The sequence below is a fragment of the Callorhinus ursinus genome, unplaced genomic scaffold (genome assembly GCF_003265705.2).
Source record: "Callorhinus ursinus isolate GAN/ISIS: 27379988/994484 unplaced genomic scaffold, GSC_fseal_2.0 scaffold110, whole genome shotgun sequence".
NCBI classification, from domain to species: Eukaryota; Metazoa; Chordata; class Mammalia; order Carnivora; family Otariidae; genus Callorhinus; species Callorhinus ursinus.
The window spans coordinates 1,332,282-1,359,348 of NW_027397172.1; the positions used below are offsets into that span (position 1 = coordinate 1,332,282).

The following is a 27,067-nucleotide window of genomic DNA, read 5'->3' on the forward strand; positions in this document are numbered from 1 at the left end:
CAGAAGAAAGCAGGAACAGTAGCATTAGTATCAGATAAAGCAGACTTAAGAGCAAAGCAAATTACCACAGGTAGAGAGATTAAATACAGTAGTACCCCCCTTGTCCACAGGGAATATGTTCCAAGGCCCCCAGTGGATGCATGAAACTGCAGGTAATGCCAAATCCTATATATATTGTTTTTTTTTTTTAAGCATTCCTACTTATGGTAAAGTTTAGCTTATAAACTAGGTACAGTAAGAGATTAACAATAACAGGACAATTATAACAATACTGTAATAAAAGTTGTATGAACGTGGTCTCTCTGAAAATATCTTAGTGTACTGTATTCACCCTTGTTTTTGTGACGATAGGAGATGATAAAATGCCTACGTGATGAGATGAATTGAGGTGTAGGATTAGCCTACTGTGATCTTCTGATGATACATCAGAACGAGGATCATCTGCTTCCAGACCAAAGTTGGCTACAGATAACAGGCTGTGAAAAGCAAAACCACAGATAAGGGTTGGGGGGACTACTTCAATGATAAAAGGGTCAGTCCACCAAAAAGACATAGCAATCCTAAGTATGTATGCACCAAACAGCAGAGCTGGGAAAGATGTGAACCAAAAACTGATAGAACTGAAAGGAGAAACAGACAAATCCACAATTATATTGGAGACTTTGACATCTCTCTCTCTCTCAACAACTGAGAATAACTAGACAGAAAATGAGCAAGATGATATAAACCCAACACCATCAACCAACAGTATCTGGCATTTATAGAACACTGTGTCTGTCACAGCAAAATACATATTTTCTTTAACTTCATATGGGACATATACCATACAAACCATGTCATGGGTCATAAAACAAATGTCAACAAATTTAAAAGAATTGAAATTTTAAATTATGTGTTCTTCAACCAGAATGGACGCAAATGCTTGTTAGCTAAATAACGCATTTCTAACTAATTCGTGGTTCAAAGAGGAAATCTAAAGGGAAATAAATGTATACATCGACCTGAATGAAAATATCACATACCAAAATTTGTAGGATATAGCTCAAGTAGTACTGACAGGGTAATTTGTAGCATCAGTGTTTACAGTAGAAAAGTTTGAAATCTATAAGCTCCCACTTTAAGAATTGAGAAAAAGAAAAGCAAAATGAAACCAAAGTGAGCAGAAGGCAGAGCATAAGAGAGCAGAAATCAGTGAAATTAAAAACAGAAAAACAGTGGAGAAATTTAATGAAATACAGCTGATAATTTGAAAAGCTCAGTAAAGCTGACCTAGCAGGACTGACAACAAAAGATGAGAACAAAAATTATCAAATTCAGGAATGAAATGGGCTATCACTACAGACCCTGTGGATATCAAAAGGGAGTACCACAAAAGCTCTACACACATAAATTTGACAATTTAGAAAAAATGGAGCAATTTCTTGTAAAACATATGCTACCACCGTTCACTCAGTATCAAATAGATAATTTGAGTTGCCCTATCACTATTAAGAAGTATGATTCATAATTTAAAAACCACCCCAAAAGGAGATTTCCAGGCACAGATGGTGGCTCTGGAGAATTTTACCAAACATTTAAAGAAGAATTAACATCAATTCTCTGAAGTCTTTTCCAGAAAATAGAAGCGGGAACACTTCCCAATGAATTTTACTTTTTTTCCCCCAAGGCATTTTATAAGGCTTGTATTACCTTGATATCAAAACTAAAGACGGTACAGAAAAAGTAAACTATCGGCCAGTATCCTTAATGATTATAGACGTAAATCCCCCCCCCTTTTTTAAGTAGGTTTCATGCTCAGTGTGGAGCCCAACGCAGGGCTTGAGCTCACAACCCCAAGATCAGGAACTGAGCTAAGATCAAGAGTCACACACTTAACCAACTGAGCCACCCAGGCACCAGGACACATAAATCCTTAACAAAGCATTAGCAAACAGAATTCAGCAATATATAAAAAGAATTACACACCATGACTCAAGTAGGGTTCATTACTCCGGGGATGCAAATCTAGTTAAATATTTGAAAATTGATCAACATAATCCACCATATTAACAGACTAAAGAAGAAAAACCAGATGATATCATTTTGATGCAGAAAAACTAACAAAATACTCATTCTTGATTAAAAACTTTAAGAAAAATGGGAATAGTGGAAAACTACTTCAATTTAATAAAGAGTATCTACAAAATATCCTATAGCTAACATATTTAATGGTAAGAGACTGGATGCTTTCTGCCTGTGATCAGGGACAAAGCAAAGATGTTTGCTCTCATCACTCTTGTTCCTAGCCAGTGCAGTCAGGCAAGAAAATTAAATAAAAAACATACAGATCAGAAAGAAAGAAATTCAACTGTCCTTGTTTGGGGGCGCCTGGGTGGCTCAGTCAGTTGGGTCGCCGACTCTTGATTTTGGCTTGGGTCATGATCTTGGGGTCCTGGGATTGAGCCCCATGTTGGGCTCTGCACTCACTGGGGATTTTGCTTCAGAATTCTCTAACTCTGCACCTCCCTCTGCTCACACACTCTCTCGCTCTCTAAAATAAATCTTAAAAAATAAATAAGTAAACTGCCCCTATTTGTAGATGACATGATTGCCTACATAGAAAATCCCAAGAGAGGGACACCTGGGTGGCTCAGTCGGTTAAGCGGCTGCCTTCGGCCCGGGTCATGATCCCAGGGTCCTGGGATCGAGTCCTACATCGGGCTCCTTGCTCAGCAGGGAGCCTGCTTCTCCCTCTCTCTCCCTCTGGCTTGTGCTCTCTCTGTCAAATAAATAAAGTCTTAAAAAAAAAATTCAAGAGATCTACAAAAAATCCTGCTAACACTAATGATTGAGTTCATCATAGGATACAAGATAAACATGCAAAAATCAATTGTATTGGGGCGCCTGGGTGGTTCAATCATTAAGCGGCTGCCTTATAAACCATACAAACCATGTCATGGGTCATAAAACAAACGTCAACAAATTTAAAAGAATTGAAATTTTAAATTATGTGTTCTTCAACCAGAATGGACGCAAATGCTTGTTAGCTAAGTAACACATTTCTAACTAATTCACGGTCCTGGGATCAAGCCCTGCATCGGGCTCCCTGCTTGAAGGGGAGCCTGCTTCTCCCTCTCCCACTCCCCCTGCTTGTGTTCCCCTCTCTCGCTGTGTCTCTCTCTGTCAAATAAATAAAAATATTTTTTAAAAGATCAATTGTATTTCTATGTACTATTGGTGAACACATGGACACTCAAAAATACATTACCATTTGGGGCACCTGGGTGGCTCAGTCATTAAGCGTCTGCCTTCGGCTCAGGTCATGATCCCAGGGTCCTGGGATCGAGCCCTGCATCGGGCTCCCTGCTCCACGGGAAGCCTGCTTCTTCCTATCCCACTCCCCCTGCTTGTGTTCCCTCTCTTGTTGTGTCTCTCTCTGTCAAATAAAATCTTTAAAAAAAAAAAATACATTACCATTTATATTCACTCAATAAGAAAAGGGATAATTCGGGGGCACCTGGGCAGTGCATTTGGTTGAGCAACCAATTCTTGGTTTTGGCTCGGGTCATGATCTCAGGGTCGTGGCATTGGGCTCCATGTTTAGTGCAGAGTCTGCTTGGGATTCTCTCTCCCTCTGCCCCTGCCCCCCTACCCCATGCACATGCGAATTCTCTGTCTCTAAAAATAAATAAATCTTTAAAAAAAGAAAAGCAATACTTTGGTGTAAATCTAACAGACATGTATAGGACTTGTATGCCAAAAACTACAAAACACCAATAAAATTAATTTAAAAAATCTAAATAAATGGAAAGGCATACCATTTTTATGGATTAGAATACTCAAGATGTTGGGCGCCTGGGTGGCTCAGTTGGTTAAGCGACTGCCTTCGGCTCAGGTCATGATCCTGGAGTCCCAGGATCGAGTCCCGCATCGGGCTCCCCACTCAGCGGGGAGTCTGCTTCTCCCTCTGACCCTCTTCCTTCTCGTGCTCTGTATCTCTCATTCTCTCTCTCTCAAATAAATAAATAAAATCTTAAAAAAAAAAAATAGAATACTCAAGATGTTAGTTCCCCTAAATTGATACACAAGTTGAATGCAATTCCTGTGAGAATTTCAGCAAAACTTTTTGTACATATAGACAAAATTATCTAAAATTTATATGGAAAGGCAAAGGAACTAGAATAACTAAAGCAATTTTGAAAAAAAAAAAAGAATAAAGTAGGAGAATCCGTTTCCCCAGTCTCAAGTCTTAATATATAGCAACAGTAATCAAGACTGCATATTAATCTATAATTACCTCACACTAAAAAGTTTAATAATGTTCTGCACATTGTACTTGTAGGGTGCTTCACATAGGGCACTTTAGCTCCATGCGGCAATCTCCGAAATTAACTATGCTTGCTTGCTATATGAGTTACTGATCATAGACTGGCTGAGTGTCTGTCCTGATGGTACTGTTAGGATGGCTGGTCTCTAGCCTTTCTGGGCTAGTGAGGAAATGGTGGGGTAAGTTGTTGAGCAGACCTGGTTCTTGATGATGTAATCATGCCATGTACCAATAAGGGGATTCATCCTTGACTTTCTTCTTGTCTGTGGCTCATCCCAGAAGTGGTGCGTGGCCATTAAATTTGGGTTACAACAACAGGGCAGAACAGAGAGAAAACATTTGACCACATGGGACCTTGCTGTAATCTGGCCAGTTGCAGATGGCCCCTGCAAGTTCATTCCTGGTATGGCTATACTTCCAGGATCCAGGGTCCATTTACATCCGCATATTTGTCACCTTGTTATGTGTGTGTGCTGCCCAGAGAGTCAGAAACTGAGGGAAGGTCCATAAAAAGCCACAAGCAGCCTACTATCTCAGGGATTTCTCTATTGGGGAGGAAGTTGGTGAATGATTGTGTGCCAGTGGGACACTGACCTCAAAGTGACTTACCTGGAAGGAGACTGTGCTGTTTTGCTCGGGCTTCCATATCAAAGTACCAGACTGGGTGGCTTAAACAACAGTTTATTTCCTCTCAGTTCTGGAGTCTAGAAGTCCCAGATCAAGGTATCAAAGGATTGTGTGTGTGGAATGAGGGCCAGAAGGGGGTGATGCTCGTCCTGTGATTCCTCCCCCAACCTCATGTCTGGGAGGATCACCCTCAGTTACCATTCTTTGTTGGGGATGTCTAGCAGAGGAGGAAGGGGATGGGGCGGCTAGGGCCAAACATGGTGAAGTTAGGTCCTGTGATCAGTTGGCAATTCCTGCCCTTTCTCCTGATTTCAGAGAAGCTGATGACCCCTGAGATGTTTTCAGAAATCCTCTGTGATGACCTGGATTTGAACCCACTGACATTTGTCCCAGCCATCGCCTCTGCCATCAGACAGCAGATAGAGTCCTATCCCACGGACAGCATCCTGGAGGACCAGTCAGACCAGCGTGTCATCATTAAGGTGGGCAGCTCTTCACCGTGCTCCGGGGTCTTCCTTGTCCTGGGTGGGTCACAGGGTGCTGAGAGTACATTGAGGCCTTGGACCGCCCTGGTTTTGGGGTCCATGCTGTGGGACTGGACTTCTGGAAGGCTGTCTTAAAAGTAGTATGTGGCTATTTACCCCAGGAAGGGTTGTGGGCTAATTTCTGATTTCTCTGAGTAAGAGATGTATTCTGGATGTATTTGGGGCACCGCCAGGTGTTGAACAGAGCCTGGGTGGTACAGAGGAGATGAAGCCAGCTGCCAGGCAGAGCAGGGAAGCCCACGGTGAGATGAACAGCAGTGCCACACTCTTCCTGTGGACTAGCTGGGTCAACCACACTTCCCACTGTCTATTAACCCACCTCAGTTCTGGAGGAAGATGCTGCCTTACCCGCTGTGTTACAGGTAAAGAGGTTGCCACATGGAGAGGTTACACATCACCTGCCCCATACTGCCCATACTGTCCAGCTGATGAGTGGTGGTGCTGAGATTTGGGTCTTAGGCCTGCCTGCTGCAGTGCCTGCTTGGTGTGAGTTATCATCTCATTGTGGCTTTGGTTTGTATTTCCATTAATTAGTGACATTGAATATCTATCGTGTGCCTGTTGGTCAGTTGTAGATCTTTGGAGAAATGTGTGTTCAAGTTCTTTGCCTTTTTTTTTTTTTTTTAAAGATTTTATTTATTTATTTGAGAGAGAGAGACAATGAGAGATAGAGAGCACGAGAGGGAAGAGGGTCAGAGGGAGAAGCAGACTCCCCGCCGAGCAGGGAGCCTGACGTGGGACTCGATCCCGGGACTCCAGGATCATGACCTGAGCCGAAGGCAGTCGCTTAACCAACTGAGCCACCTAGGCGCCCTCTTTGCCTTTTTTTAATCAGATATTTTGTTCTTTTGTTGTTGAGTTTAACAAGTTCTTTATATATTGTCGATATCAATACCTTATCAGATATGTGATTTGCAAATATTTTGTCCCATTCTGTAGGTTGCCTTTTTACTCTTTTGATAGTGTCCTTTGATGCTTAAAAGTTTTTATTTTATGAAGTACAGTTTGTCGTTTCATTTGTTCCCTGTGCCCTTGGTCTCATATCTAAGAAATAACTGCTAAATCCAATGTCATGAAGCTTTTTTCTGTTTTCTTTTAATAGCTTTATAGTATCAGCTCTTATATTTGGGTCTTTCGTCCGTTTTCAGTTAATTTTTATAAATGGTGTTAGGTAAGGGTCCGACTTCATTCTTAAGGATGTGGCTGTCCTCTTTCCCCAGCATCGTCTGTGGGAATGACTGTCCTTCCCACATTGAGTGGTTGTGGCACCCTTGTCAAAAATCATTTACCTGGGGGCGCCTGGGTGGCTCAGTCGGTTAGGCGACTGCCTTCGGCTCAGGTCATGATCCCAGGATCCTGGGATCGAGCCCCGCATCGGGCTCCCTGCTCAGCAGAAAGCCTGCTTCTCCCTTTCCCTCTGCCTGCCCCTCTGCCTACCTGTGCTCTCTGCCTCTCTGTCAAATAAATAAATAAAAAAATCTTTAAAAAAAAATCATTTACCTGTATATTTGAGGGTTTATTTCTGGGATTTTGTTGCTCTATGTGTTTGTTTTTATGTCAGTACCACACTGTTTTGATTACTGTAGCTTCTGAAATTAGGATGTGTGAGTCTTCCAACCTTGGTCTTCTTTTTCAAGATTGTTTTGATTCTTCAGGGTACTTTAGATTCAATTTAAGTTTAAGATGGGTTTTTACTCTATTTCTGCAAAAAACATTCAAATTTTGATAGGGATTACAATGAATTTGTAAATTGATTTGGATAGTCTTGACATCTGAGTAATACTCAGTCTTCCAATCCATGAACATGGGATGTCTTTCCGTTTATTTATGCTTTCTTTAATTTCTTTGAGCAGTGTTTTGTAATTTTCGTTATATAAGTCTTTCATCTCTTTGGTTAATTCGTAAGTATTTTATTCTTTTTGATGCTGTTCTGCATAAAATTGTTCTCGTAATTTTTTTTCAGATTGTTTATTGGTTAGTATATAGAAATGCAGCTGATAGTTGTGTGTTGACTTTGTATCTTGTTGGTTTGCTGAATTTACTAGTTCTAACAGTTTTTTTGTGTGATCTTTAGGGTTTTCCACATACATATAAGATCATCATTTGTAAATAGAGGTAATTTTACTTCTTCTTTTCCAATTTGGATCCCTTTTATTTCTTTTTCTTACCTAATTTCTTTGGCTAGAAATTCCAATACTGTGTTGACTAGAAGTGGTTAGTTCCTGATCTTAAAGGAAACACTTTCTGGTTTTCACCATTGAATATGATGTTTGTTGTAGGTTTTTCATACATGGATTTTATTATGTTGAAGTAGTTTTTTTTCTTTTTGTAGTTTGTTGAGTGTTTTTATCAGGAAAGTTTGTTAAATTTTGTCAAATGCTTTTTCTGCATTGATTGAGGTCGTCATGTGGTTTTTCAGTCTGTTAATATGGTGTGTACATTGGTCAGTTTTTGTATTGAACTATCTTTGCATTGCTAGAATAAATCCCACTTGGTCATGGTATATAATTCTATTAATATGCCACTAAATTCAGTTTGCTAGCATTTTGTTTAAGATTTTTACATCAAGTGTATAAGGAATATTAGTCTGTAGTTTTCCTTTCTTGTATCTGGCTTTGATATCGGGACAACGAATTATGAAGTATATTCTCTCCTCTTAAATTTTTTGGCAGAATTTGAAAAAGATTGGTGCTAATTCTTCTTTCAGTGTTTGGTAGAATTCGCCAATGAAGTCATTGGGATCTAGGGCTTTTCTTTGCGGGGAGGTTTTTGTTTACTCATTCAGTCTCCTTGCTAGTTAATTTCTTTTTCATTTTCTTTTCTTTCCTTTTCTCTTCTCTTTTCTTTTTCCTCTCCTCTCTTCTTTTCTTTTTCCTTTCCTTTCCTTTCCTTTTTCCTTTTTCCTTTCTTTTTCCCTTAATGTTTTTCCTTTCCTTTCTTATGTGGAGCTTGAACTTGTGACCTAAGATAAAAAAAATTGTATGTTCTGGGGATGCCTGGGTTTGCTAAGTCGGTTAAGTGTTTGCCTTCGGCTCAGGTCATGATCCCGGGGTCCTGGGATCAAGTTCCGCATTGGGCTCCTTGCTTGGCGGGGAACCTGCTTCTCCCTCTGCCTGCTTCTCCCCCTGCTTGTGCTCGCTCGCTCTTTCTCTAACAAATAAGTAAATAAAATCCTTTAAAAAAAAAAAGGCACCTGGGTGGCTCAGTCATTAAGTGTCTGCCTTCGGCTCAGGTCATGAATTGGGCTCCCTGCTCAGTGGGAAGCCTGCTTCTCCCTCTCCCACTCCCCCTGCTTGTGTTCCTGCTCTCACTGTCTCTCTCTCTCTCAAATAAATAAATAAAATCTTAAAAAAAAAAAAAATGGCCTGTTCTACTGACTGAGCCAGCCAGATGCCCCAGTGGTTAATTTTTTTGAGAGAAATACGAATCTTTTTCTTAACCCATTTTAGTTTCATATTATGGCCAACCAGCAGAAAAAGAGCCTGACTGAGAAAGAAGAGGAACTTCATACAGAAATGGGAGCCTCACCTGCATTCTTCATGCCTAGCCTCTCACCTCTAAAGGATGGCCCTGAGGACTCTGCTCTGTGCCGAATCTTTGTCCTGTAACTGTAGTGGGAAAGTGGCCTCATGGAGTTAGCCACACCCACCAACATGCTGCCAAATGGATGGGGTTGGCCACGATCAGGGTCCTCATGAGTCTGACCAGCTGGCTTCCTGATACTTTTCTCAGAATTTTTTTTGTTTTAAATCCTGATGGAGCTTGTGGGCAGCCATACAGAAAGTTGTCAGGCAGTTGAGAATCTGCCAGGAGTTGCCACCATCTCTCCTGACCAGAGGCTTTCTTGGCTACTGGACAGCTGTGGGGCCCCTTCAGGCCCTCCATCCCACCTGTCATCCCCACCCCCAGGTCGGGTTTCTGCCCACCTCTGACGCAAGGGCTCGCTGGCACCAAGGTTGGACACAGCTGTGGCCCAGAGAAGTTTTGCTGCTATGGGACAGTGCTGTGTCTATCAGGTCAGAGCCCTCATGGGCATGGTGGCCTAGGGGACAGCGCCCATCTTATAGGTGAGGAAACTGAAGGTCACACCCCAGGTTTGGGTCACAGGGACTCAAGAAGAGCTGGGTACTTCTATGAGGATATTCTTGTTTGGCTCCTGGGACATGGTGGAGGGCCAGGATCTTGGCCGCGATGGCACCTGAGGAGTGTCTCTCTTCACGAAGGGGTGCCTTAGTGCGGAGTGGCCATTTACAGATGTTCTTGGGGACTCTGGGACTACAGCCCAGACCTGGCTGCCTTTACCAGGGCACCTGGCGCAGGTTGGCTCTGCTCAGTCTCAGGGCTGGGAGGCTCAGTGTTTCTTACACGTCAAGCCATGAGGTTCTGCGGGGCTGACCGGGCCCGTTCCGTGCAGGTGCATGTGGTGACAAGGGTTGGCGGTTGGGGAGATGGCTGGAGCCTGGCCCCAGTGCTGCATGCCTACTTAGGGGTCCTGGCCCTGCCTCGTCTCTGAGCCCACTCAGAGTCCAGCCACTCCTCACCACCTCACCATGCCCACTGCTAGATGGCTCCCTCCAGCCGAGGTCTCAGTGGCAGTCAGTGTCTCTTCTCTGCTCAAAACACTCCCCAGGTCTTCCAGCCCCTTGTGGAGGCTGGAGCCCTTTGGACAGCCTCAGGCCCAGCTCTGCCCAGGACCCTTCTCTCCAAGGAGCCACAGGGCCTGTGCTCTTTGCCCATTCAGTTCTTCCTAAAATGCCGCCTCCCCGAGGGAGGCCTTCTTGGGCCTCCTGGCTAACATGGCCTCCTGTGCACTTTCTATCCTTCCCCCCATTTTGTCTTTAGGACTTGGCCACACATGACAGGTACCATACATTCACATAATTAACTTCCTTAGGTATCTCTCCCCCAACTGGAATGTCAGCCCATGAAGACAGTGTTTAGTTGGTGGTACTAACCATTGCATTCCCTGTGCCTCTTCCTTAGTAGGCACACAATCTGTATTTTTGAGTAGATGCAAGCATTAATGACCAGTTTTAACTGGCAGGGCACAGGCACCCCAGTCTGCACGGTGCCGCCTGGTGGCCAGGAGGACTCCTGCCGTTGCAACCGGGGCAGAGCTTGCTGGGGCTGTGTATGAACGGCTACACCCGTTGCTCCTATTTGGCCCTGTTTGATGTTTTTCTTTGGGCTGCCTGCTGCTTCCCATCTTTTTGGTCCCAGCATGCCCTCAGGGCTCACTGGGCATTCGGTTCCTATTAGGCCAAGAGGCAGCTCTTCTGGTTCCATTCTGTTAACCATCATTGGTCAGTCGCCCAGCGTGAGCAGAACACGGAAATGGGAAAGGACAGGGGGCTTGTTTGCAGAGAGTGAAAAGTGGTGTGCGGGGTCCAGAGGTGCAGGGCTTTGTGAACGGGGACAGGGAGTGGGGTCTCACGCTTCTCTGAGGGCAGCAGGGTAGGTCCTGAGCAGTGGCCACCCTGATCCTTGTCTTAAAAAGCTGAGCACGGGGGCACCTGGGTGGCTCAGTCAGTTAAGCGTCTGCCTTTGGCTTAGGTCATGATCCCAGGGTCCTGGGATCAAGTCCCACGTTGGACTCCCTGCTCAGCGGAGGGCCTGTTTCTCCCTCTCTCTCTGCTGCTCCCCCTGCTTGTCTTCTCTCTCTCTCTCTGTCAAATTAAAAACAAAAAAAAAAAAACAAAAAAAAACTGAGCACCCAGGGATAGTAGGGTGAACGGGCAGGTGCATTGTGGCCTGCTTACCTGGAGAGCAGCAAGCAGTGCTCCCAGCCCCATAGAGTCATAGGAAGGAGCCTTGTGGACACGGCGCCCAGTGAACACAGCCAGACCCTGATGAGTCCTTCCTGTTTCAGAGCAGGCCTGCTCATCTGTGGCGTGATGAGTAAAGATGGTGGTTCTGAGTGCAGGTGTAGGTGGGGAGCTCCTGGAGCTCAGGCTGTGTTCCGTCTTGGTCTGGGTGCTGCACAGGCAGGGCCCGGACTCTCTCCTGGTGGCAGGTTGCGTGTCAGCAGGGTGTCTGCTGGGAGCGTGGTAGGCGGGGCTGGCTGTGGGCCTCTGCTGCCCACCCAGGTTTTGAGGGCGCCTTTATGGGCTATTCAAGTGGGGTGTGCATCTGTGATCACACTTATTAAGTAAGATGGGTGACTGTGCCAGGTCTTGAGCCAGAGCCCCCTTGTGGCAGTCCCAGTACGTATGCGGTGTCATCTCCGTTTTCTGGATGGGGACCTGTGGCCAGAAGGACAAGGGCCAGCCCCTGTTCTCAGCTAGTAAGTTGTGGGCAGGGTCCGGCCTGGCCTGGCGACTCCCTAGTGGGCTGTCTCACCTCCTTGAGGCCTCCCGAGGTTGGGCGCCGTTCTGACTCCTCTCACTTGTGTTCTTTGGTTCTCGCCCCAGCTGAACATCCACGTGGGAAACATTTCGCTGGTGGACCAGTTTGAGTGGGACATGTCAGAGAAGGAGAACTCACCAGAGAAATTTGCCCTGAAGCTATGCTCAGAGCTGGGGCTGGGCGGGGAGTTCGTCACCACCATTGCGTACAGCATCCGGGGACAGCTGAGCTGGCATCAGAAGACCTATGCCTTCAGGTAGGAGACCACATGAGCCCCGCCCTCATTCCTCTGCAGACGTGTTTTGGGGAAAAGATGGCTCCCTATGTGTGGTGACACTTTCGGGTCTCTCTGGAGCCTCAGCCGCTCAGCGGCCCTTTCTTGGCTCACTCCTCCTGCCTCATGCGTCTCAGTGGCAGGACTCCCCAACCTCATCACGGTGTGGGGGGGGTGGCTCTAAGGGGGTGGTGTATCTGCCCACTCTGTACCCATCCCCCCACTGCAACTGCCCAGGGCTACACTTGGCTACCAGCAGCCCCTCTGCACCCTGCCGCCCCGCTGCCTCTGTACTCTCGCCCATACTCCTCCCCCCGTCAGGGACGGATCGCCCACCCCAGGAGCTGTCATCTGATGGACTTGCCTTCTATCTCAAACAAGGGCTGCTCCAAACAGCCCTCCCCAGCTCATGAGAGTCAAGGATCTCCAGCAGTTTCTTTCCTTTTTTTTTTTTTTTAAGATTTTATTTATTTATTTGACACAGAGAGACACAGCGAGAGAGGGAACACAAGCAGGGGGAGTGGGAGAGGGAGAAGCAGGCTTCCCGCTGAGCAGGAAGCCCAATGCGGGGCTCAATCCCAGGACCCCGGTATCATGACCTGAGCTGAAGGCAGATGGTTAATGACTGAGCCACCCAGGTGTCCCCAGCAGTTTCTTTCTACTATTCTAGCTCGCCGTCATTAAGTCAGAGACCAGTCAAACACCCATGTTGGCTGGACCCCGACCTGGGGGCCATGAAAGATAAAGAGCCACATCCTGTTCCCTGAGCTCCTTTTCAGCCCTTGGGAAAGTGCAGTCTGGGGGTGGCGTGGAGTGTCCCTGCATCAAAACAGGATGTTAGGATTTATTCTGCTCATCAAACTGTCATTGTCTACATTTGGCAATCATTACTCAGGGACGGGAGCCTAAAATGGCACATGAGGAGCCCGTACCGAGGTCTTTTTGCAAAGATAGGACAGTTAATGGAGCTCGTGAGTATGTTTGTGTCTCAGCTGATTTTCCCAGAAATCCCAGGAGACTGCTTTCTGACTGCTTCCTGTAAATCTGAGCAAGAGAGAAGGAATGACCGTACACTTTCAGGCCTTGAGATCCTGGCCCTGTGGGGGTCCAAGCACCGTCTGCACTCCCGGCATCTGGGCTGAGACATGTTCCCTCCCGTAACCTCCCAGCAGCCCTGCCGACCAGGTGGTCTCGCTTCACAGACAGAGTCCAGGCCCTGCCTGGGAGGAGGCGTCTTGCTCTTGTGAAGAGTCTGGCTGGAGGTGTGGCCGTGGATGTCCGTTCATGCTGTACTTGAGCCAAGGCCGATGGGCCTGAAGACCGGTCTGGGGTGGCCTCGCTCCCTGGAGTGCCCCCTGGGGTCCTGGGAGGTGGTGATGTGGTACAGGTCGTGGGAGTAACATCGACCCCAGGTACCTTAGCCCCGAGATGCTGATTGGGTCAGAATCCACATTTGGCTGGCAGATGCTGTGTGGGGTGGGGTTGTCATGCTGCTCAAAGCAGCAAGACCCGGAGGGTGGTGGGATATGTGGTGGTGTCCCTCCTGCTCTGATTCTGGGGTGATCCCAGGCGTCCTCCTAAAAGCCCCGCCAAGGCTTCAGGCCGTCAGCAGTGTGCCAGACAGTTCCAGAGCAGAGCCCCCTTGGGAGTCCCTGGTGGCGGCAGGTCAGGACTTACAGATGATCCCCCCCGCCCCCCCCATCTCAGAAGCCACTTAATGAATTCCAGCCGGGTGGATGGGGGGCATCGCAGAGCCCTGGGCCGCTGCACTCAGCGAGTGCTGATTATGCAGGTTTCATGTCCTCGGGATGGAAGGCAGGGCCGCCTCCCAGAGACCGGGGTGAGCACACATCCCCCTGCCAGCAGCCTCAGCCCGTGGGACACAGCCTGCCTGGGATCTGGGAGGCAGCCTCAGCCTCTCTCTGGCATCGGGACGGCTGCTTGTGTTTTCCCAGCTGACCAGGCTTCCTTAGCTCCTCCTGCTAGGCCCAGCCCGTCGTGTGTGCTGTGTGTGGCCTGGGCAGCTGGACACTCTGGAGAGAGCTTGCAGGACAGGAAGGGGAGCTTAGGGTCAGAGGCTGGCTTTATCGTCCAGGGAACAGAACTGTGGCCTTCTAAGGCAAGCAAGGAAGGGGACTGCAACTTCTGTCTCTTGACCTTGACCCACATTATCACTGCTGCACCACGCCATCCCTTGGGAGCTCCAACCGCTTTTTTTTTTTTTTAAGATTTTATTTATTTATTTGACAGAGACACAGCCAGAGAGGGAACACAAGCAGGGGGACTGGGAGAGGGAGAAGCAGGTTTCCCGCGGAGCAGGGAGCCTGATGCGGGGCTCGATCCCAGGACCCCAGGACCATGACCTGAGCCGAAGGCAGACGCTTAACCACTGAGCCACCCAGGCGCCCCTCCAACCACTCTTGACTCTCCCCAGGGAGACCAATATCAGTCCTTCTCTCTGGACCGCTGCCTGGGGAGAGTAGAGTGGGCTACCATGTCTCCAGGACCAGGGACCAGTTGGTCTATGGAGGGTGGGACCAGGAGCCCCGGCCTGGTCTCTGCTACGCGCAAAGCTTGGCAACTGCTAAGTCACGTGACTCCTTAAAAGGGGCTTTAAATCCTGGGCCTCCATCATCCTGTGTTGTAAATGCTCTGAATTCCCGCAAGCCAGTGCAGTCTGTCTGCCCCCAGACCGAGCCCAGTGCGTCGGGCTGCAGTGCCTTCCTCAGTGATGGTGGCACTGAGTTGTGTCCGCGGTGGAGCAAGGCGAGCTGCTGGTCACGGGGCATGTGTGAATGGAGGCAGAATGCCCACAGACAAGTCAAGGGAGCCAGGGCAGAGAACAGACTTCCCTTCAGCCGTGGGAGGGGCAGGCCTGATGTGGGCAGGCATGAGGAAGGGGCATGGCATGTGGCAAATAGATTGGGGGCCCCAAGCTCCTAGAGAGCTGAACCGGAACAAGACATAGATGTCCGGGGGCCAGCGGAATGGAACAAAGATGGTGAGTGGCAGGAGGGGACAGGGCTCCACCACGGGAAGGGCCTGAGCTGAGCAGCCCATGCGAGGCTGTCAGACATTGACCCAAACCCGCGAGCCGCTACCTGTGAGGAAAGTTGCATCAGTAGAGTTCCTGGCCCCTCCTGTACCTGCAGCTGGGGGCAGAGAAGAAACAGTACGCTGTCTAGTAGAGGAGACTTGTGTGTGGCCACCAAAGGTAATCGGCAGGGAGCATGAAACCCTGGAGGGAGGTGGCCGGGCAGGGTGCCAGCTGGGAGGAAGCTGGGGACAGGCAAGGGAACCTGCCAGAGAACCTGGCAGCTGGGCCCGATGGGGGACAGAGATGCAGGTGTCACTGCTGCGTCTCAGGGTTGAGAGACACCAGGGTCACTTTGGACTTGGAGACCAGGAGCCACAGAGGTTACTCCTGGAACTCTGCCCACCTGACAGCTGCAGCGCTTGCTTGCCTGCTTGTCCGTTGTTAGAACCACTTCCTTGAGGTATAGTGCACGTACGGGACAGTCCAGCCAGCTAGCATGAGCTTTGTAGGATCTGCAGTGGCGCAGCCATCACAGTTCGAGAGCGTTTCCGTCACCCCAAAGGAAGCCTCACCCCCTTTCCCGGCCATCGTCCTGCCCCCACGGCTCTCAGCGCTGGGCACCTCCTGATCTGCTTTCCATCGCCTTGCTTGTTCTGGGTACTCAATATAAATAGAATCCTAGAACACGTGGTCCTTTGTGGCTGGCTTCTTAGTATCACGGCTCCCTGTGGTAGCCTGTATCGGAGCCTCATTCCCTTTTGGGGTTAAGATCTTGTCATACAGATGGACCCTGTTTTATTTACCCAGTCAGCAGTTGATGGACAGTTGGGTTGTTGTCACTTTTTGGCTGTTAAAGAGTAGTGCTGCAAGGATTTGTGTACAAGTTCTTGTTTCAACACCTCTTTTCAGTGCTCTTGGGTAGATGCTAGGAGTGGAATTGCTGGGTCGCGTGATAGCTATGTTTAGTGTTTGGAGGGACCGCCCAACTCCTTTCCAGAGGAGCCGCCCCATTTTCCTTTCCAGCCAGCAGAGCCAGGCTTCTGGTCTCTCCATATCCTCAAGCAACATCTGTTATCTGACTTGTTAATTCTAGCCATCCTAGGGGAAGCGGGAGGGGGATCTCATGGTTTTGATTGGCATTTCCCTGGCCATGACCTGAGCATCTTCTCGGGTGCCATTGGGCATTTGTATATCACCTTTGGAAAAATGGCTGCTCAAGTCCCCTGTTTTTTAATTGGGTCATTTGTATTTTTATTATTGAGTTGTAAGTGTTCTTTATGTATTCTAGATATGAGTTCCTTATCAGAGATAGGATTTGCAGATATTTTCTCCCACTTTGCGGGTTGTCTTTCCACTTTCATGACAGTGTCCTTTGAAGCACAAAAGTTTTATTTTTTTTGTTTTACATTTTATTTATTTATTTTTTAAGTAATCTCCACACCCAGCATGGTGGGGCTTGAACCTACAACCGCGAGATTGAGAGTCTCACGCTCCACTGACTGAGCTAGCCAGGTGCCCCTGCAGCACAAAAGTTTAAAGTTTTAACATAGTCCAATTTATTCTTTTGTTGCCTGTGCTTTCTTTTGTAAGATTTTATTTTTAAGTAATCTCTACATCCAGCGTGGAGTTCGAACTCACAACCCCGAGATCAAGAGTTGCATGCTCCACCAGCTGAGTCAGCCAGGAGCCCCCACCTGTGCTCTTTTTAATGCGATACCTACGAAACCACTGCCTAACCCAGCAGGTCATCTTGCCCCGGTGCCATTTGTTGGAAAGACTGCTCTTTCCCCATTTTGTGGACTTTGGCACCATGTAAAAATCAGTTGACTGTGAAGAGGAGGGTGATGTCAAGTCTTGTCTCCCCCTGCTCCCAGTTGAGTGGCCGTGGGCAGGTCATTTCCCTCCAAGATTCTGTCCTTCTCCTTTGTGAAGTGGGCATAGTAGTGCTCCTTGGCTGTCATTTTGTATCACGTGAGGGCATAACAGTAAGATCACCCAAAGATAACCCTACAAGCTGTGGCCCCGGGCCGTCTGTCACCTCAGCCACAGCCCTCCCCTGCCTAGCTCTGTGTCCCCACCTGGACTCTGCAGGGTGGTAGGAGCATCTGTGATCCCAGGTAACCTTGAAGCCGTGATGCAGAACCCGCTCAGAGGAGTGGGAGGCGAGGTGGCTCCCCCGCCTGTGTATTTGTCCCAAACCCGAGGCAGGCCTGCTGGCTCTAGGCCCATTCTTACAGGCTTGGATCGAGCTAGTTCTTATTTTAGAACAAACCCACTGGAGTGGAATCTTCCCAGAGCCAAGGGGAGGTAAACAAAGGGGCCTCCAGGACCTACTCATGAGCTCTTGTTTAAATTAAGAGAAAAACATGTTTTGCTCCCCTCAGTGTGGGCTTGGCGCCTTTCATGTCTGTCCTCCCGAGGAAGGCGGCCGGGAGCCCTTGAGGTGAGGAATGATGTTTGGGTCTGTGGCTGGGGGGCTGAGGATTGCCAAACCACCACACTGGCTGCAGAAGAGCTGTCAGGAGCTGCTGAGGAGGGCTGGCCTTGGGGAAGCACGGGTGGGGGCTTGGTGCTGCCCCTGTCACTGGCTTCTGAGTCACCAGCACAAGCTGGGGCTTCGGGGCCTAGCTTCGGCAGCAAGAGGTGAGTCCCACTTCTGCAGAGGAGCCAGGGGTAGCCCTGGGTTGTGGTGGCAGCCTCAGCCCACGAGCTGGGACTCCCGGCTGAGGAGAGTAGCACAGGGGAGGCCGGAGCAGGCCCTCGGCTGCTGTGGGTCAGCTGGCAGCATGAGGAGCAGAGCCTCTGGTCAGGCCTGCGTGGACGCCCCTCCCCAGTGGGCCACTCACAACCTTGGGCACAGGTTACAGGGAGACTCCGTGACAAGGTGCCTGGCCCCTAGGGAGCTCCTTTGGTGGACATACATTGGCTGCTTTAAATAATAGTAATCCTCCAAAAAGCTCTCACAGCCGTGATACTGTTTCTGTTTCCCAGATGAAGTATCAAAACCAGGGCCTCCCGATCAGGGGCCATCCCCTTTTATTCTGTCCGTGTCCTCCAGGTGCCTCCCCCAGGCCCTGCCCGCCTTTACTCTTCCCAGAGCGAGCCGTTATGCAGGTGGGCAGACACCTGATAGGGCTGCAGTGGAGCAGGACTAGCCTTCTGGGGGTGCTGAGCCTCGGGACACGGGTGCAGGCCGCCCAGCTGGAGGAGGGAGAAAAGGGCCCGGTGAGGCTGGGGTGGTGACGGTGGGAAGGGGGTGGGAGAGGTCAATGTTAGGGCCACGCTCTGAGGCTTGCCTCCCAGGCCAGGAGTTTGAGCTGTCAGCTCTGAAGCATCCTTGCCTCTTCAGCCTCCTGTCACATAGGCTTAGAAACCAAGGCCCAGAGAGGCGGCAGCTCAGCTGTGTCCTCCCTCCCATGGTGCTCCTGTGTGTGTCTGCCCCCCCCACACACACCCCCACGCTGTGTCTCCTTGGCAAGAGGGTGTGCAGGTGGCCATCGGGGTGGTCACTGAGGGGCCATCGATTGTAGTGATCAGGGGACAAGGGTCCCAGGCCCAGCTGTCTGTCCTAAGCAAATAGCCCAGCTCTCTGGGATTTAGTTGGGCCAGTGAAGTGGGCTGAGGGGCAAGTGTGCAGAATATTCGGGAGCAGGCTGGCCCAGCGGCTTTCAGTGATGAGGCGTCGAGGCTGGTGGGTCCTGGCCGTGGGCACTGAGTGGGGTAGACCGCCCTCCCCTGCCTCCCCAGCAACACTGGTCATGGGGAATGCCCTCCCCAGGCTTATAGACCAGAGACACCTAGGCAGCAACAAAAGGCCTATTTGAGAGTGCTTTGAAGAGAAGCTATTGTTGTGGGGGGACCTGGCATCTCCAGTGACTGTGCCTTGAGGTTTGCGTGACAGGTGATGACCAGGCCACTCCCCTCAGGAGTGCTGTTCTGAGGAGCCAGGCATGGAAACGGCCCGGTAGGGAGGAGGCAGAGGAGGTGGCAGGAAAGGTGTGGGCCTTCCTGCCGTGCCCTGGCTCCAGTGTTCTGGCAGGGGGGGGACACTGGTTTCTGGGGGCCTTTCTAGCTGCTACTCTGTGCACTAGCAGTTACTACCTCCCGCCCCACCCCGGCCCACAGTGAGAACCCCCTACCCACGGTGGAGATCGCCATCCGGAACACAGGTGACGCTGACCAGTGGTGCCCGCTGTTGGAGACTCTGACAGATGCCGAGATGGAAAAGAAGATCCGCGACCAGGACAGGAACACAAGGTACCCCCCACCCCACCCCCAGGCCCCCTACAGGTGGCTCTGCCCAAAGGTACTTGTCTTGAAGGGAGGGGAGGGACCCGATGACCTGGTTTCTGGGAGGGTACCAAGTTGCCAGAGGCAGGCCCCTGAGTGATAAGTCACAATCTAGCCCCTGGGTGGGTGTCCCTGCCAGGAACAAAACTAAGCCCTTAGGTTGGGTCTGACCACAGCCCAGACCTATGTGTCTGGAGCCCTGGAGAGGTAGACAGGGCCTGAGCAAGCTGGAGAGACGGCAGCCTCAGGGCCTTACGCAGCAGACAGGCTTAGAGTGAGCGAGGGGCTGGGGATCCCCCCCTTTCCGTGTCCTTTCTCTGTCCCCACTCCCCTGGCTGTACTAGAGATCCCCTGGGGGGATCTGGGTCACTGCCTACTCTCTTCCTGCAGGCGTATGAGGCGTCTTGCCAACACTGCCCCAGCCTGGTAACCAGCCCATCGGTGCATGGCTCCCACGGAGCGTTCAGAAGATCCGACCGCCTCTCCTTCATCTTCTGGCAAAGAGGGCGGCCAAGGGGGCAGGCCGGGGCTATTCTGAGGAGCATGGGGTGTGGGGAGGGCTTCCGCTCACTCTTCCCTGGGCACACATTCCATTTGTTGAGCCCCAGTCCCCACCCAAGTCTCTGGTCAGAGAGAGGCCTCGTTTTTGGGTTGTGTTTTGTTTTTGTATAGGAGCCCCAGGTAGGGCTAGCAACGCTTTTTAAATAAAGACAACAGGTCATGTTCCATTTTTTCAAAGTGGTAGCATAAAAATAAGAAAGGGGACGAGGAGCAGGGTCTGGCTGGGGTGGTGTATGGCCAAGGTTGGCATGCCAGGCCTCTTGCCCTTCTGTGCCTCAGAGCCCCATCTGGGCAGGCTGGGGCTGATAAGGCTGCATCCAAGGCCAACGGCAGCAGTCGTGCTTTTCCTCAGGCCCTCCACCCGCCACCTGTGCCGTCCTCGTACCGACGGACAGAAGTGAGGTCACAAGGCTCAGAGGGCAGGAGGCCCACTTACCTTGCAGTGACAGCCCCACCACGCCTCCTTTGCTTGGCCTTGTGAAGCTGCTTAGGCTTTCCTGCTGTCCTTGGGCTCTGCTGTGTCCAGACTGTTGTCGCTCCCCCCCGCCCCGCCCCGGAGCATTGCTTCTCTGGAGTCCTTTGCAGCAGCCATGTCCTTTGTGGGTGCTACGGGGGTGTCAGCAGCCTGGGTGCCCGAGGGCCCATGCTTGGCTCTTCCAGCTGCACCCCTGGCTGGCACCATGGGCCAGGCCAGCTCTTCTCTCTCAGGTCGGTTGTGAAGAATGAGGCGCGTGGAGCAGCACGCCTGCCTAGGGCCAGCCGTGGGGGGATGTGGTGTGTTGAGAAGAAGGCATAGCCCTGGGCCTCTCCTCACCTCTGCCTCCAGTGAGCTGCTTGCCCCGTCTGCATCCTTGTCTCATGTGGAAGTGTCCCCACTCTACAGAAGGGATGTGGGCTGCGTGCGGGTGGCATGTGTGGGTCTCCTCGTGGAGCTGAGCAGTGCTTGGTGAATTGGGCACACAGCTGCAGTCTTACCGAAGAGAACAGACCCCCAGCTCTGGGCTGGTGCCTTCAGCTGCTGCCAGGTGTCCCCTGTCAGGTCAGGGCTGCTCTGCTCCCCAGGAGCATGGCAGGAACATCATGCCACCTGGCTTCCAACCTGAGCCCCAGACTGGCCAAGGGCAGAGCTCTTGAGTAGGAATTGGGGTCTTGATTGCCAGGATAATAGGGGTAGATGGGCCTGGCCCTCTGGGCTGGGGGTCCTATGAACATGTCCTGGGACATAACGGCTCCTACCTCCCAGGAAGTTTGTACTCAAGCCCCTTGCCCTTCATCCAGGAGTGCAACTTGCTGGAGCTCCACAGCAAGGAGATGGTTGGGCTTCACTGGAAGGCCCTGAACAAAGAGGAAGATTCCAGGCCCAGGCTCCGCTGGCCTTGGAGACAAGTGGGCTCCATTGCTGAAGGGTTTGCTTGGTCCATGTGCCCCCATAACTGGTGGGATGGAGTGAAACTGCCCGCCTCAGCCCCTCTGGGCAGGTCAGCCCACCAGGCCCGCCCAGGGGCTGAGCGCTCCCTTGGAGCACTGCAGAGCAAGCTGTGACTCCACACGGTTCCCTACAAACTTAGACTCCATGGTGAATACTTGGGCCATCCATGAATGTGACAGCCTGCGGCTGGAGGAGCCCCTATGCTGCTCATCATCCAGGAATAAACCAGAGTTCCAACTGGAACTCTGAGGTCAAGTTGGCCAGGGTGTCTAGTGCCCACTTTACCGAAGAAAAAAGTGAGCTGTGGGATCAGATCAGGCTCCCATGGTTCTCAGCTAAAAATATAAGGGAGAGAGCTTTGTAGAACTCTGCTGAGGTGAAAATTTTTCAAAGCTTTGGGATTGCAGAAAGGGCCAAGGACCTGGTCCTGGCCCTCTGCCGCACCTGACCCCATGGAGCCTTGGCCACGTCCATTGACTGCTCAGCTAGAAAGTGGGGCAAAGGTCCACTTGTTGCCACTGAGGGACAGGAGGAGCCAAGTGAGGCATCAGCCTGAGGGTACCATGGGCAGGAGCCCCTGCAAACTGGGCTTGGCATGACAGGGACATCCCGGTCCTGGCCCCAGCCAATGAGACCTGGCCAGCCCCTTGCTGCCTGGCCCTGAGCAGAGATCAGAGCAGGTAGGATTTGCCCAAGACTCCATTAAGGCATTGGCAAAGCTGGACTGAGAACCCCGAGTATGGCATCTGTGAGCTCAAAGCTGCTGGGCAACTGTGGGCAGGTTCTTGACCCCCTCTGGGCTTCTCATCCTACCACCTACAATTGGTCTGAGAGGGCAGACCAGGCTTGGTGGCCCTAGGTCAAGGCCAGCAACACCTGCCCAGTGTGGAAGGACGTGGCCAGCCAAGGCAGGGAGCCAGTGCTGTGGGCAAAGAGATGCAGGTCATTCTGTTTATTTGGGCAGGCCCTGGGCACCAGCCCCATCTCCAGGACAGGTTGCTCTCCTGTAAGCGGGAGTTAGGGGTGGAATGGAGGCCTGCCAGAGGCCAGGAAAACAGGCCGCTGGGGCTGGCCCTGGCCCTGGCCCTGGGTAGGGTCATTGCTGCAGGGGTCCTGGCTGCTCCTCCGGGAGGGGCAGGTAATCGGGGTCCTCCTGTCGGGCATCCAGTAGCAGCTTCCTGTAGGGAGGGGCCCACGCTGAGCTGAGGCCAGCAGGCGTCCCCACTGGTGTAGGGAGCCGTCTGAGGGAGGGTAGCGGGAGAATTGTCATCTCTAGCACTTACAGGAAGCTGGGGGTCAGCAGCAGCCTCTTGCCTCCAGGCTGGTTGGGGAAGACATCCTCTAGGAAGTAGTAAATGTGGCCCACAGCAATCCCTGTAGGAGAGCCATGGATGGCTGAGGCCACTCTCCACAGTCCAGAGCCCGAGGCCAGCACAGCCTGCTCCCCGCCTCTGAGCACAGTTCTGGAGGCACAGCCAGGCCAAGCAACCTCAGGCCCCAGAGTATGAGCACCCAGTGTTCTGCACAGACTGCCAGCCCCCGCCCCCGCCCCGGGATGGGAGAGCAGGGTTGACCCTGAAGGACAGGCTTACCTGGCCCAGAAGTGGGCAGGACCTGGGGAGGGGAGGGCCTGAGAACATGGGAGGAATAGGAGCCAAGGCTGGGAACTGGACACACCTATCCCCACCCTGGTCAGGACCCACACGGGCATCAGTACACCGAAGGTGGGGAGCCTGTAGCCGGCTGGCTTGTTGAGGGCCCGGAACAGCGGAGCTGGCAGGGCAGGAAGCGGGGGGGGGGGGGGGGGGGGGGGGGAGGACAGGTGAGAGGTCCAGTGCGGGTAGGAGGGAGGGCTCTGGCACAGCAGACAGGCCTGTCTGGGGAGGGCGAGTGCACAGGCAGGCTCACCCAGCAGGTCCACGAGAATCGAGTTGCCCAGCAGCAGAGAGAACCCCATGAGTGCCCAGGGCAGGAATGGTGCCTGGAAGGTGAGGAGGCCGAAGAAGTTGACCCTCACTCGGGGATTGCGGCGGCTCCATACATACACCAGCATGACTGTGAGGGCCTGGCCCAAGAAGAACAGGCTGCCCAGGAGCCCCAGCAGCTTGAGCCAGAGTCAAGGTGCTGGAGGCCTTCTGGTGCAGGCCTCAGAGCCCCTGCCCGGGACACCTCTGACTTACGAACCCCCTGGAATCCTCCCTAGTTTCCCCTCATCACCCCCATGTGCCATTCCCCTGTCCAGATGTGCCCTTCCAATCAAAGGGCCACACTGTGGCTGTCAGGCCCCACATGACCTGTCTGCTTGTCCACCGCGCCCCAGCCTCCAAACACTGGGCACGCAGGGCTCAGCCCCCAAGCACCCCACCTGGCTCTCCTGCACGTCACCCTGTGGTATTTTGGGTACAGCACTGAAGAGCTGGCGCTGACATCCGGAGCCGAGCACACGATGTACACTAAATACATCCTGAGCTGGAGTGAACTACTCTGTCCCTCACCGGCCCGGGCGCTCATGTCAGGCCCCAGGGCCAGCACAGGCCGGCCCCAGAGGCGCCGCGGCCTGAAGTTTCAGAGCCTGGAAGGATACGGTCATGAGGCCTCCCCCGAAGAGAAACATGAAGACGAAGTCGGCCGTGCGGCCGCGGAAGGAGCCCTCCTCCAGCATGCGGCAGTAGCGGAACCTGCGGCGTCCGTAAAGGAAGTGCCACCGGGCGGAGCCTCCGTTTCCCCACTCCGGGTCGCCCCCCAGCCCGGAGAGCCGCCCACCGCCCTACGCCTGGGTCCGCGCGGGGCAGGATACACGAAGAGCATGTTGAAGAAGAAGCTGAATCCCAGGGGCCCGAAGAAGAGGAAGTTGGTGACGAGCCTCCAGACCTACGGAGATGGAGGGAAGGCAGGAGGTCAGGCGCAGGGCAGGCAGGGCCTGGCTGTCAGGTGCAATGGGTGGGGCCGCCTCACCTGGAACTTCCGGAACACGAGGTGCGGGTTGAAATAGAGCTGGAAGGGGCTGAGGAGCTCCAGTTGCTGCGGAACCAGGGGCGCGTCAGGTACAGCCCCCGGGAATCCAGCGGTAACCATGACGACACCCCTCCCGGGCTGCAGCCATGGAGAGGCCCCACCCACCCGGCCAGCTTACCACAGCAGCGGTGGTAAGGACGCAGGCCGCGGTATAGGCCCGCGTCACCGCGGGCACCTGCAGGAACTCGGCCGTCAGCCCCTGCCACGCCATTGAAACTTCTCTGACACGCGTGGCGCAACCTGCTGCGCGCTCTTTAACCCGCCTCCAAACCCCGCCTCACTCCCGAATTCGGCCAATCCGCGTCGGAGGCGCAGCGCGCCCGGGGCCGAGGGAGGAGTCCGGGGCCCGGTAACCAATAGGAGGAGGAAGCGAGAAGCCGGGGGCGGGACAGGGGAGTGGGCGGGTCGGGACTCGGGACCAAAGAGCAGGCCCCACGGGTGAGCACGTGGCGGTTGTTGTGATGGCTGTCGTGGTGGCGCGGGAGAACGTGTGGCCAATGAGGAACGGGTCGCTTCGCGGCAAGCTAGAGAGAACCAACAGCAAGGACCTACAAGACTTTGGGGGCGGGGCTAAGATTACTCCGCGAGTGAAGGTGAGACGGGACCGAGGAGCTGTGAGACCGGAAGGGGCGGGGTCACCCTAGGGCGTGGGCAAGGCGGGACCAATGCGAGTCGGGGCTGGAGGCTCTGTGAGGCCCCCAGGGCCGGCAGCAACTCGGTCGGGTCTTTCTCCCCTACTGAGAACCAAAGACAGTGCCACCTGTCCCACAACAGAGGAGGCGCTCAAACACTGTGTCCAGCCACCCCCCACCCCCGCCGCGGTCCACTTGACCGCGCGCGGACTCCTTGTAGGGAATCTTCCCAAGGACCCCAGAGTGCCGACACTGGCCAGAGCAAGTGGGCGGCCTGGAGAGGGCCTCATTATTTCTTTTTTTAAAAAGATTTTATTTATTTATTTGACAGAGAGAGCAGGAACACAAGCAGGGGGAGTGGGAGAGGGAGAAGCAGGCTTCCCACTGAGCAGGGAGCCTGATGTGGGGCTCGATCCCAGGACCCTGGGATCGTGGCCTGAGCCGAAGGCAGATGCTTAACCGACTGAGCCACTCAGGCGCCCCAGGGCCTCATCGTTTTGATGGAAAAGAGAAACTCCATTTATTCATTCATTAAGTCAACCTTCCTTGAACACAGACTATGTGCTTTTCTGGATGCGGGAGATACAGCAGCCAAGAAAAGATGAGACAGGCAGTCATAGGCCTGTACTAATATGAGAGCTGGTGTTCACAGGACAGTGAACTGATGCAAATAATGCCAAGAGTGGAGGGTTGGGTAGTGAGCCATCACTGTAGATGGGGTGATCTGGGAAGCCTCTGTGAGCAAGTGACACCTGATTGCCACTTTAAAAATGTCCCTGTGGCTGCCGCAAGGACAGTAGACTGTCAGAAGAATCCGTGAGCAGGGGGAGGTGGCAGGGCACAGTGGTGGCTTGGGCAGGGTGGAGCCTGGAGAGTGGGGGAGGGGGGGGAGGTGGGTTTGCCCATGGATGGGACAGAGCTGTTTGAGAGGAACCAAGGGTGACTTGACGGTCTGAGCCACAGAGCAGATGGAGGATGGTGGCCTTTACTGAGATGAAGAACGCTTCGGGAAAAGGCGGGCAGATGGAATCCCATTCTGGCCTTGTTGAGTTTGGGGCATCCATGTAACATCCACCTGGAGAAATCCAAGGGTGGTGTTGGGGGAGAGATTGGTCAGGCAGTCTAGTTGTGGATGTCAGTCCTCAGTAGGCCAATGGCATTTGTAGTCTTGGGCCTGCGTGAGGCGTCCAAGGGGTGAGGCTAAACGGAGGAGAAGAGGCTCCGCCTGGGCCGCTTACCCTTCCGCAGTCAGAGAAGGCAGACCTGGTTAGGGAGGCTGGGGGAGGCTGGAGAGGGCTTCCCAGAGCTGAGCCAAGAAAGGGCTTCAGGAGCAAGGCAGTGAGAAGCTCACAGAGATGAGGCCTGGGAACAGACAGTGGGATGCAGCCATGCCAAGGCCCCTGTAACCAGGATAACGGAGGATAGGAGGGAGAGGAAGGTGCCCAGACAGATGTGCCTTTACCAACGTGGGGAGCTCAGGTGAGGACGTTAAGTGTAGGAGATGCGGCATGCCCTGAAAGGGCCCTGAAGTCCCCCGAGGAGACTGGAAAGGCCGAGAACCAGCTGACAAAGTTATCTCAGGTGGATCCTAAGAAAACAAGGGTGCCAAAAGGGGTTCCCTAAGGAGTGGCTCAAGGAGTCCCCAGGGGAGGGGAGGGAGAGGCTGGAACCATTGAAGGGGGATGTGCATTTGACTCTGGAGTGAGAACAGGTCTGGCCTGATACAGGGGGAATTGGACCAATGTGCTGAGAGTTTGGGTGTTGGGAGCCCCCCCTCCTTGGATGGCCTCCATTTTCCAGCAAAGCAGGCCAAGGTCATGTTTCAGGTGGGCCCAGCAGAGTAGATCCCATCAGGTGGAGGGAGGGCAGCAGGGTGGGGATGCAGGGCCTCAGACGCCAGAGCTGGCGCCTGCCAGTCATGAAAGCCATCCAGGGAGGTCAGGTTTCATGTCAGCATGGGTAAGTGGAGGTTATTCCTGCCTCCAGGCACCCAGCAAGCTCTGGGC

The 27,067-nt window shown here is 52.3% G+C and overlaps 2 protein-coding genes across 3 annotated transcripts in view; one reads left to right on the forward strand and one right to left on the reverse strand.

The window, feature by feature from the left end:
* Positions 1 to 20,162, forward strand: part of SMARCB1 (SWI/SNF related BAF chromatin remodeling complex subunit B1) — a 37,439-nt gene extending 17,277 nt beyond the window's left edge. For both annotated transcript variants that reach the window (XM_025857252.2, XM_025857253.2), the window contains exons 6-9: positions 5,249 to 5,415; positions 11,889 to 12,079; positions 19,260 to 19,391; positions 19,815 to 20,162. In XM_025857252.2, the coding sequence (XP_025713037.1) occupies positions 5,249 to 5,415; positions 11,889 to 12,079; positions 19,260 to 19,391; positions 19,815 to 19,854 (530 nt within the window). In that variant the 3' untranslated portion in view covers positions 19,855 to 20,162. The remainder of the gene's footprint in view (positions 1 to 5,248; positions 5,416 to 11,888; positions 12,080 to 19,259; positions 19,392 to 19,814) is intronic.
* Positions 20,163 to 22,351: 2,189 nt separating this feature from the next.
* DERL3 (derlin 3) lies at positions 22,352 to 24,702 on the reverse strand. Its single transcript, XM_025857255.2, has 7 exons — positions 24,548 to 24,702; positions 24,370 to 24,435; positions 24,212 to 24,285; positions 23,999 to 24,092; positions 23,323 to 23,518; positions 22,698 to 22,788; positions 22,352 to 22,592 (listed from the first exon to the last, which is right to left on the reverse strand). Exons 1-7 carry the CDS (start codon positions 24,638 to 24,640, stop codon positions 22,511 to 22,513), a joined length of 696 nt encoding a protein of 231 aa, XP_025713040.1. The 5' UTR covers positions 24,641 to 24,702; the 3' UTR covers positions 22,352 to 22,510.
* Between the last annotated feature and the right edge of the window lie 2,365 nt (positions 24,703 to 27,067).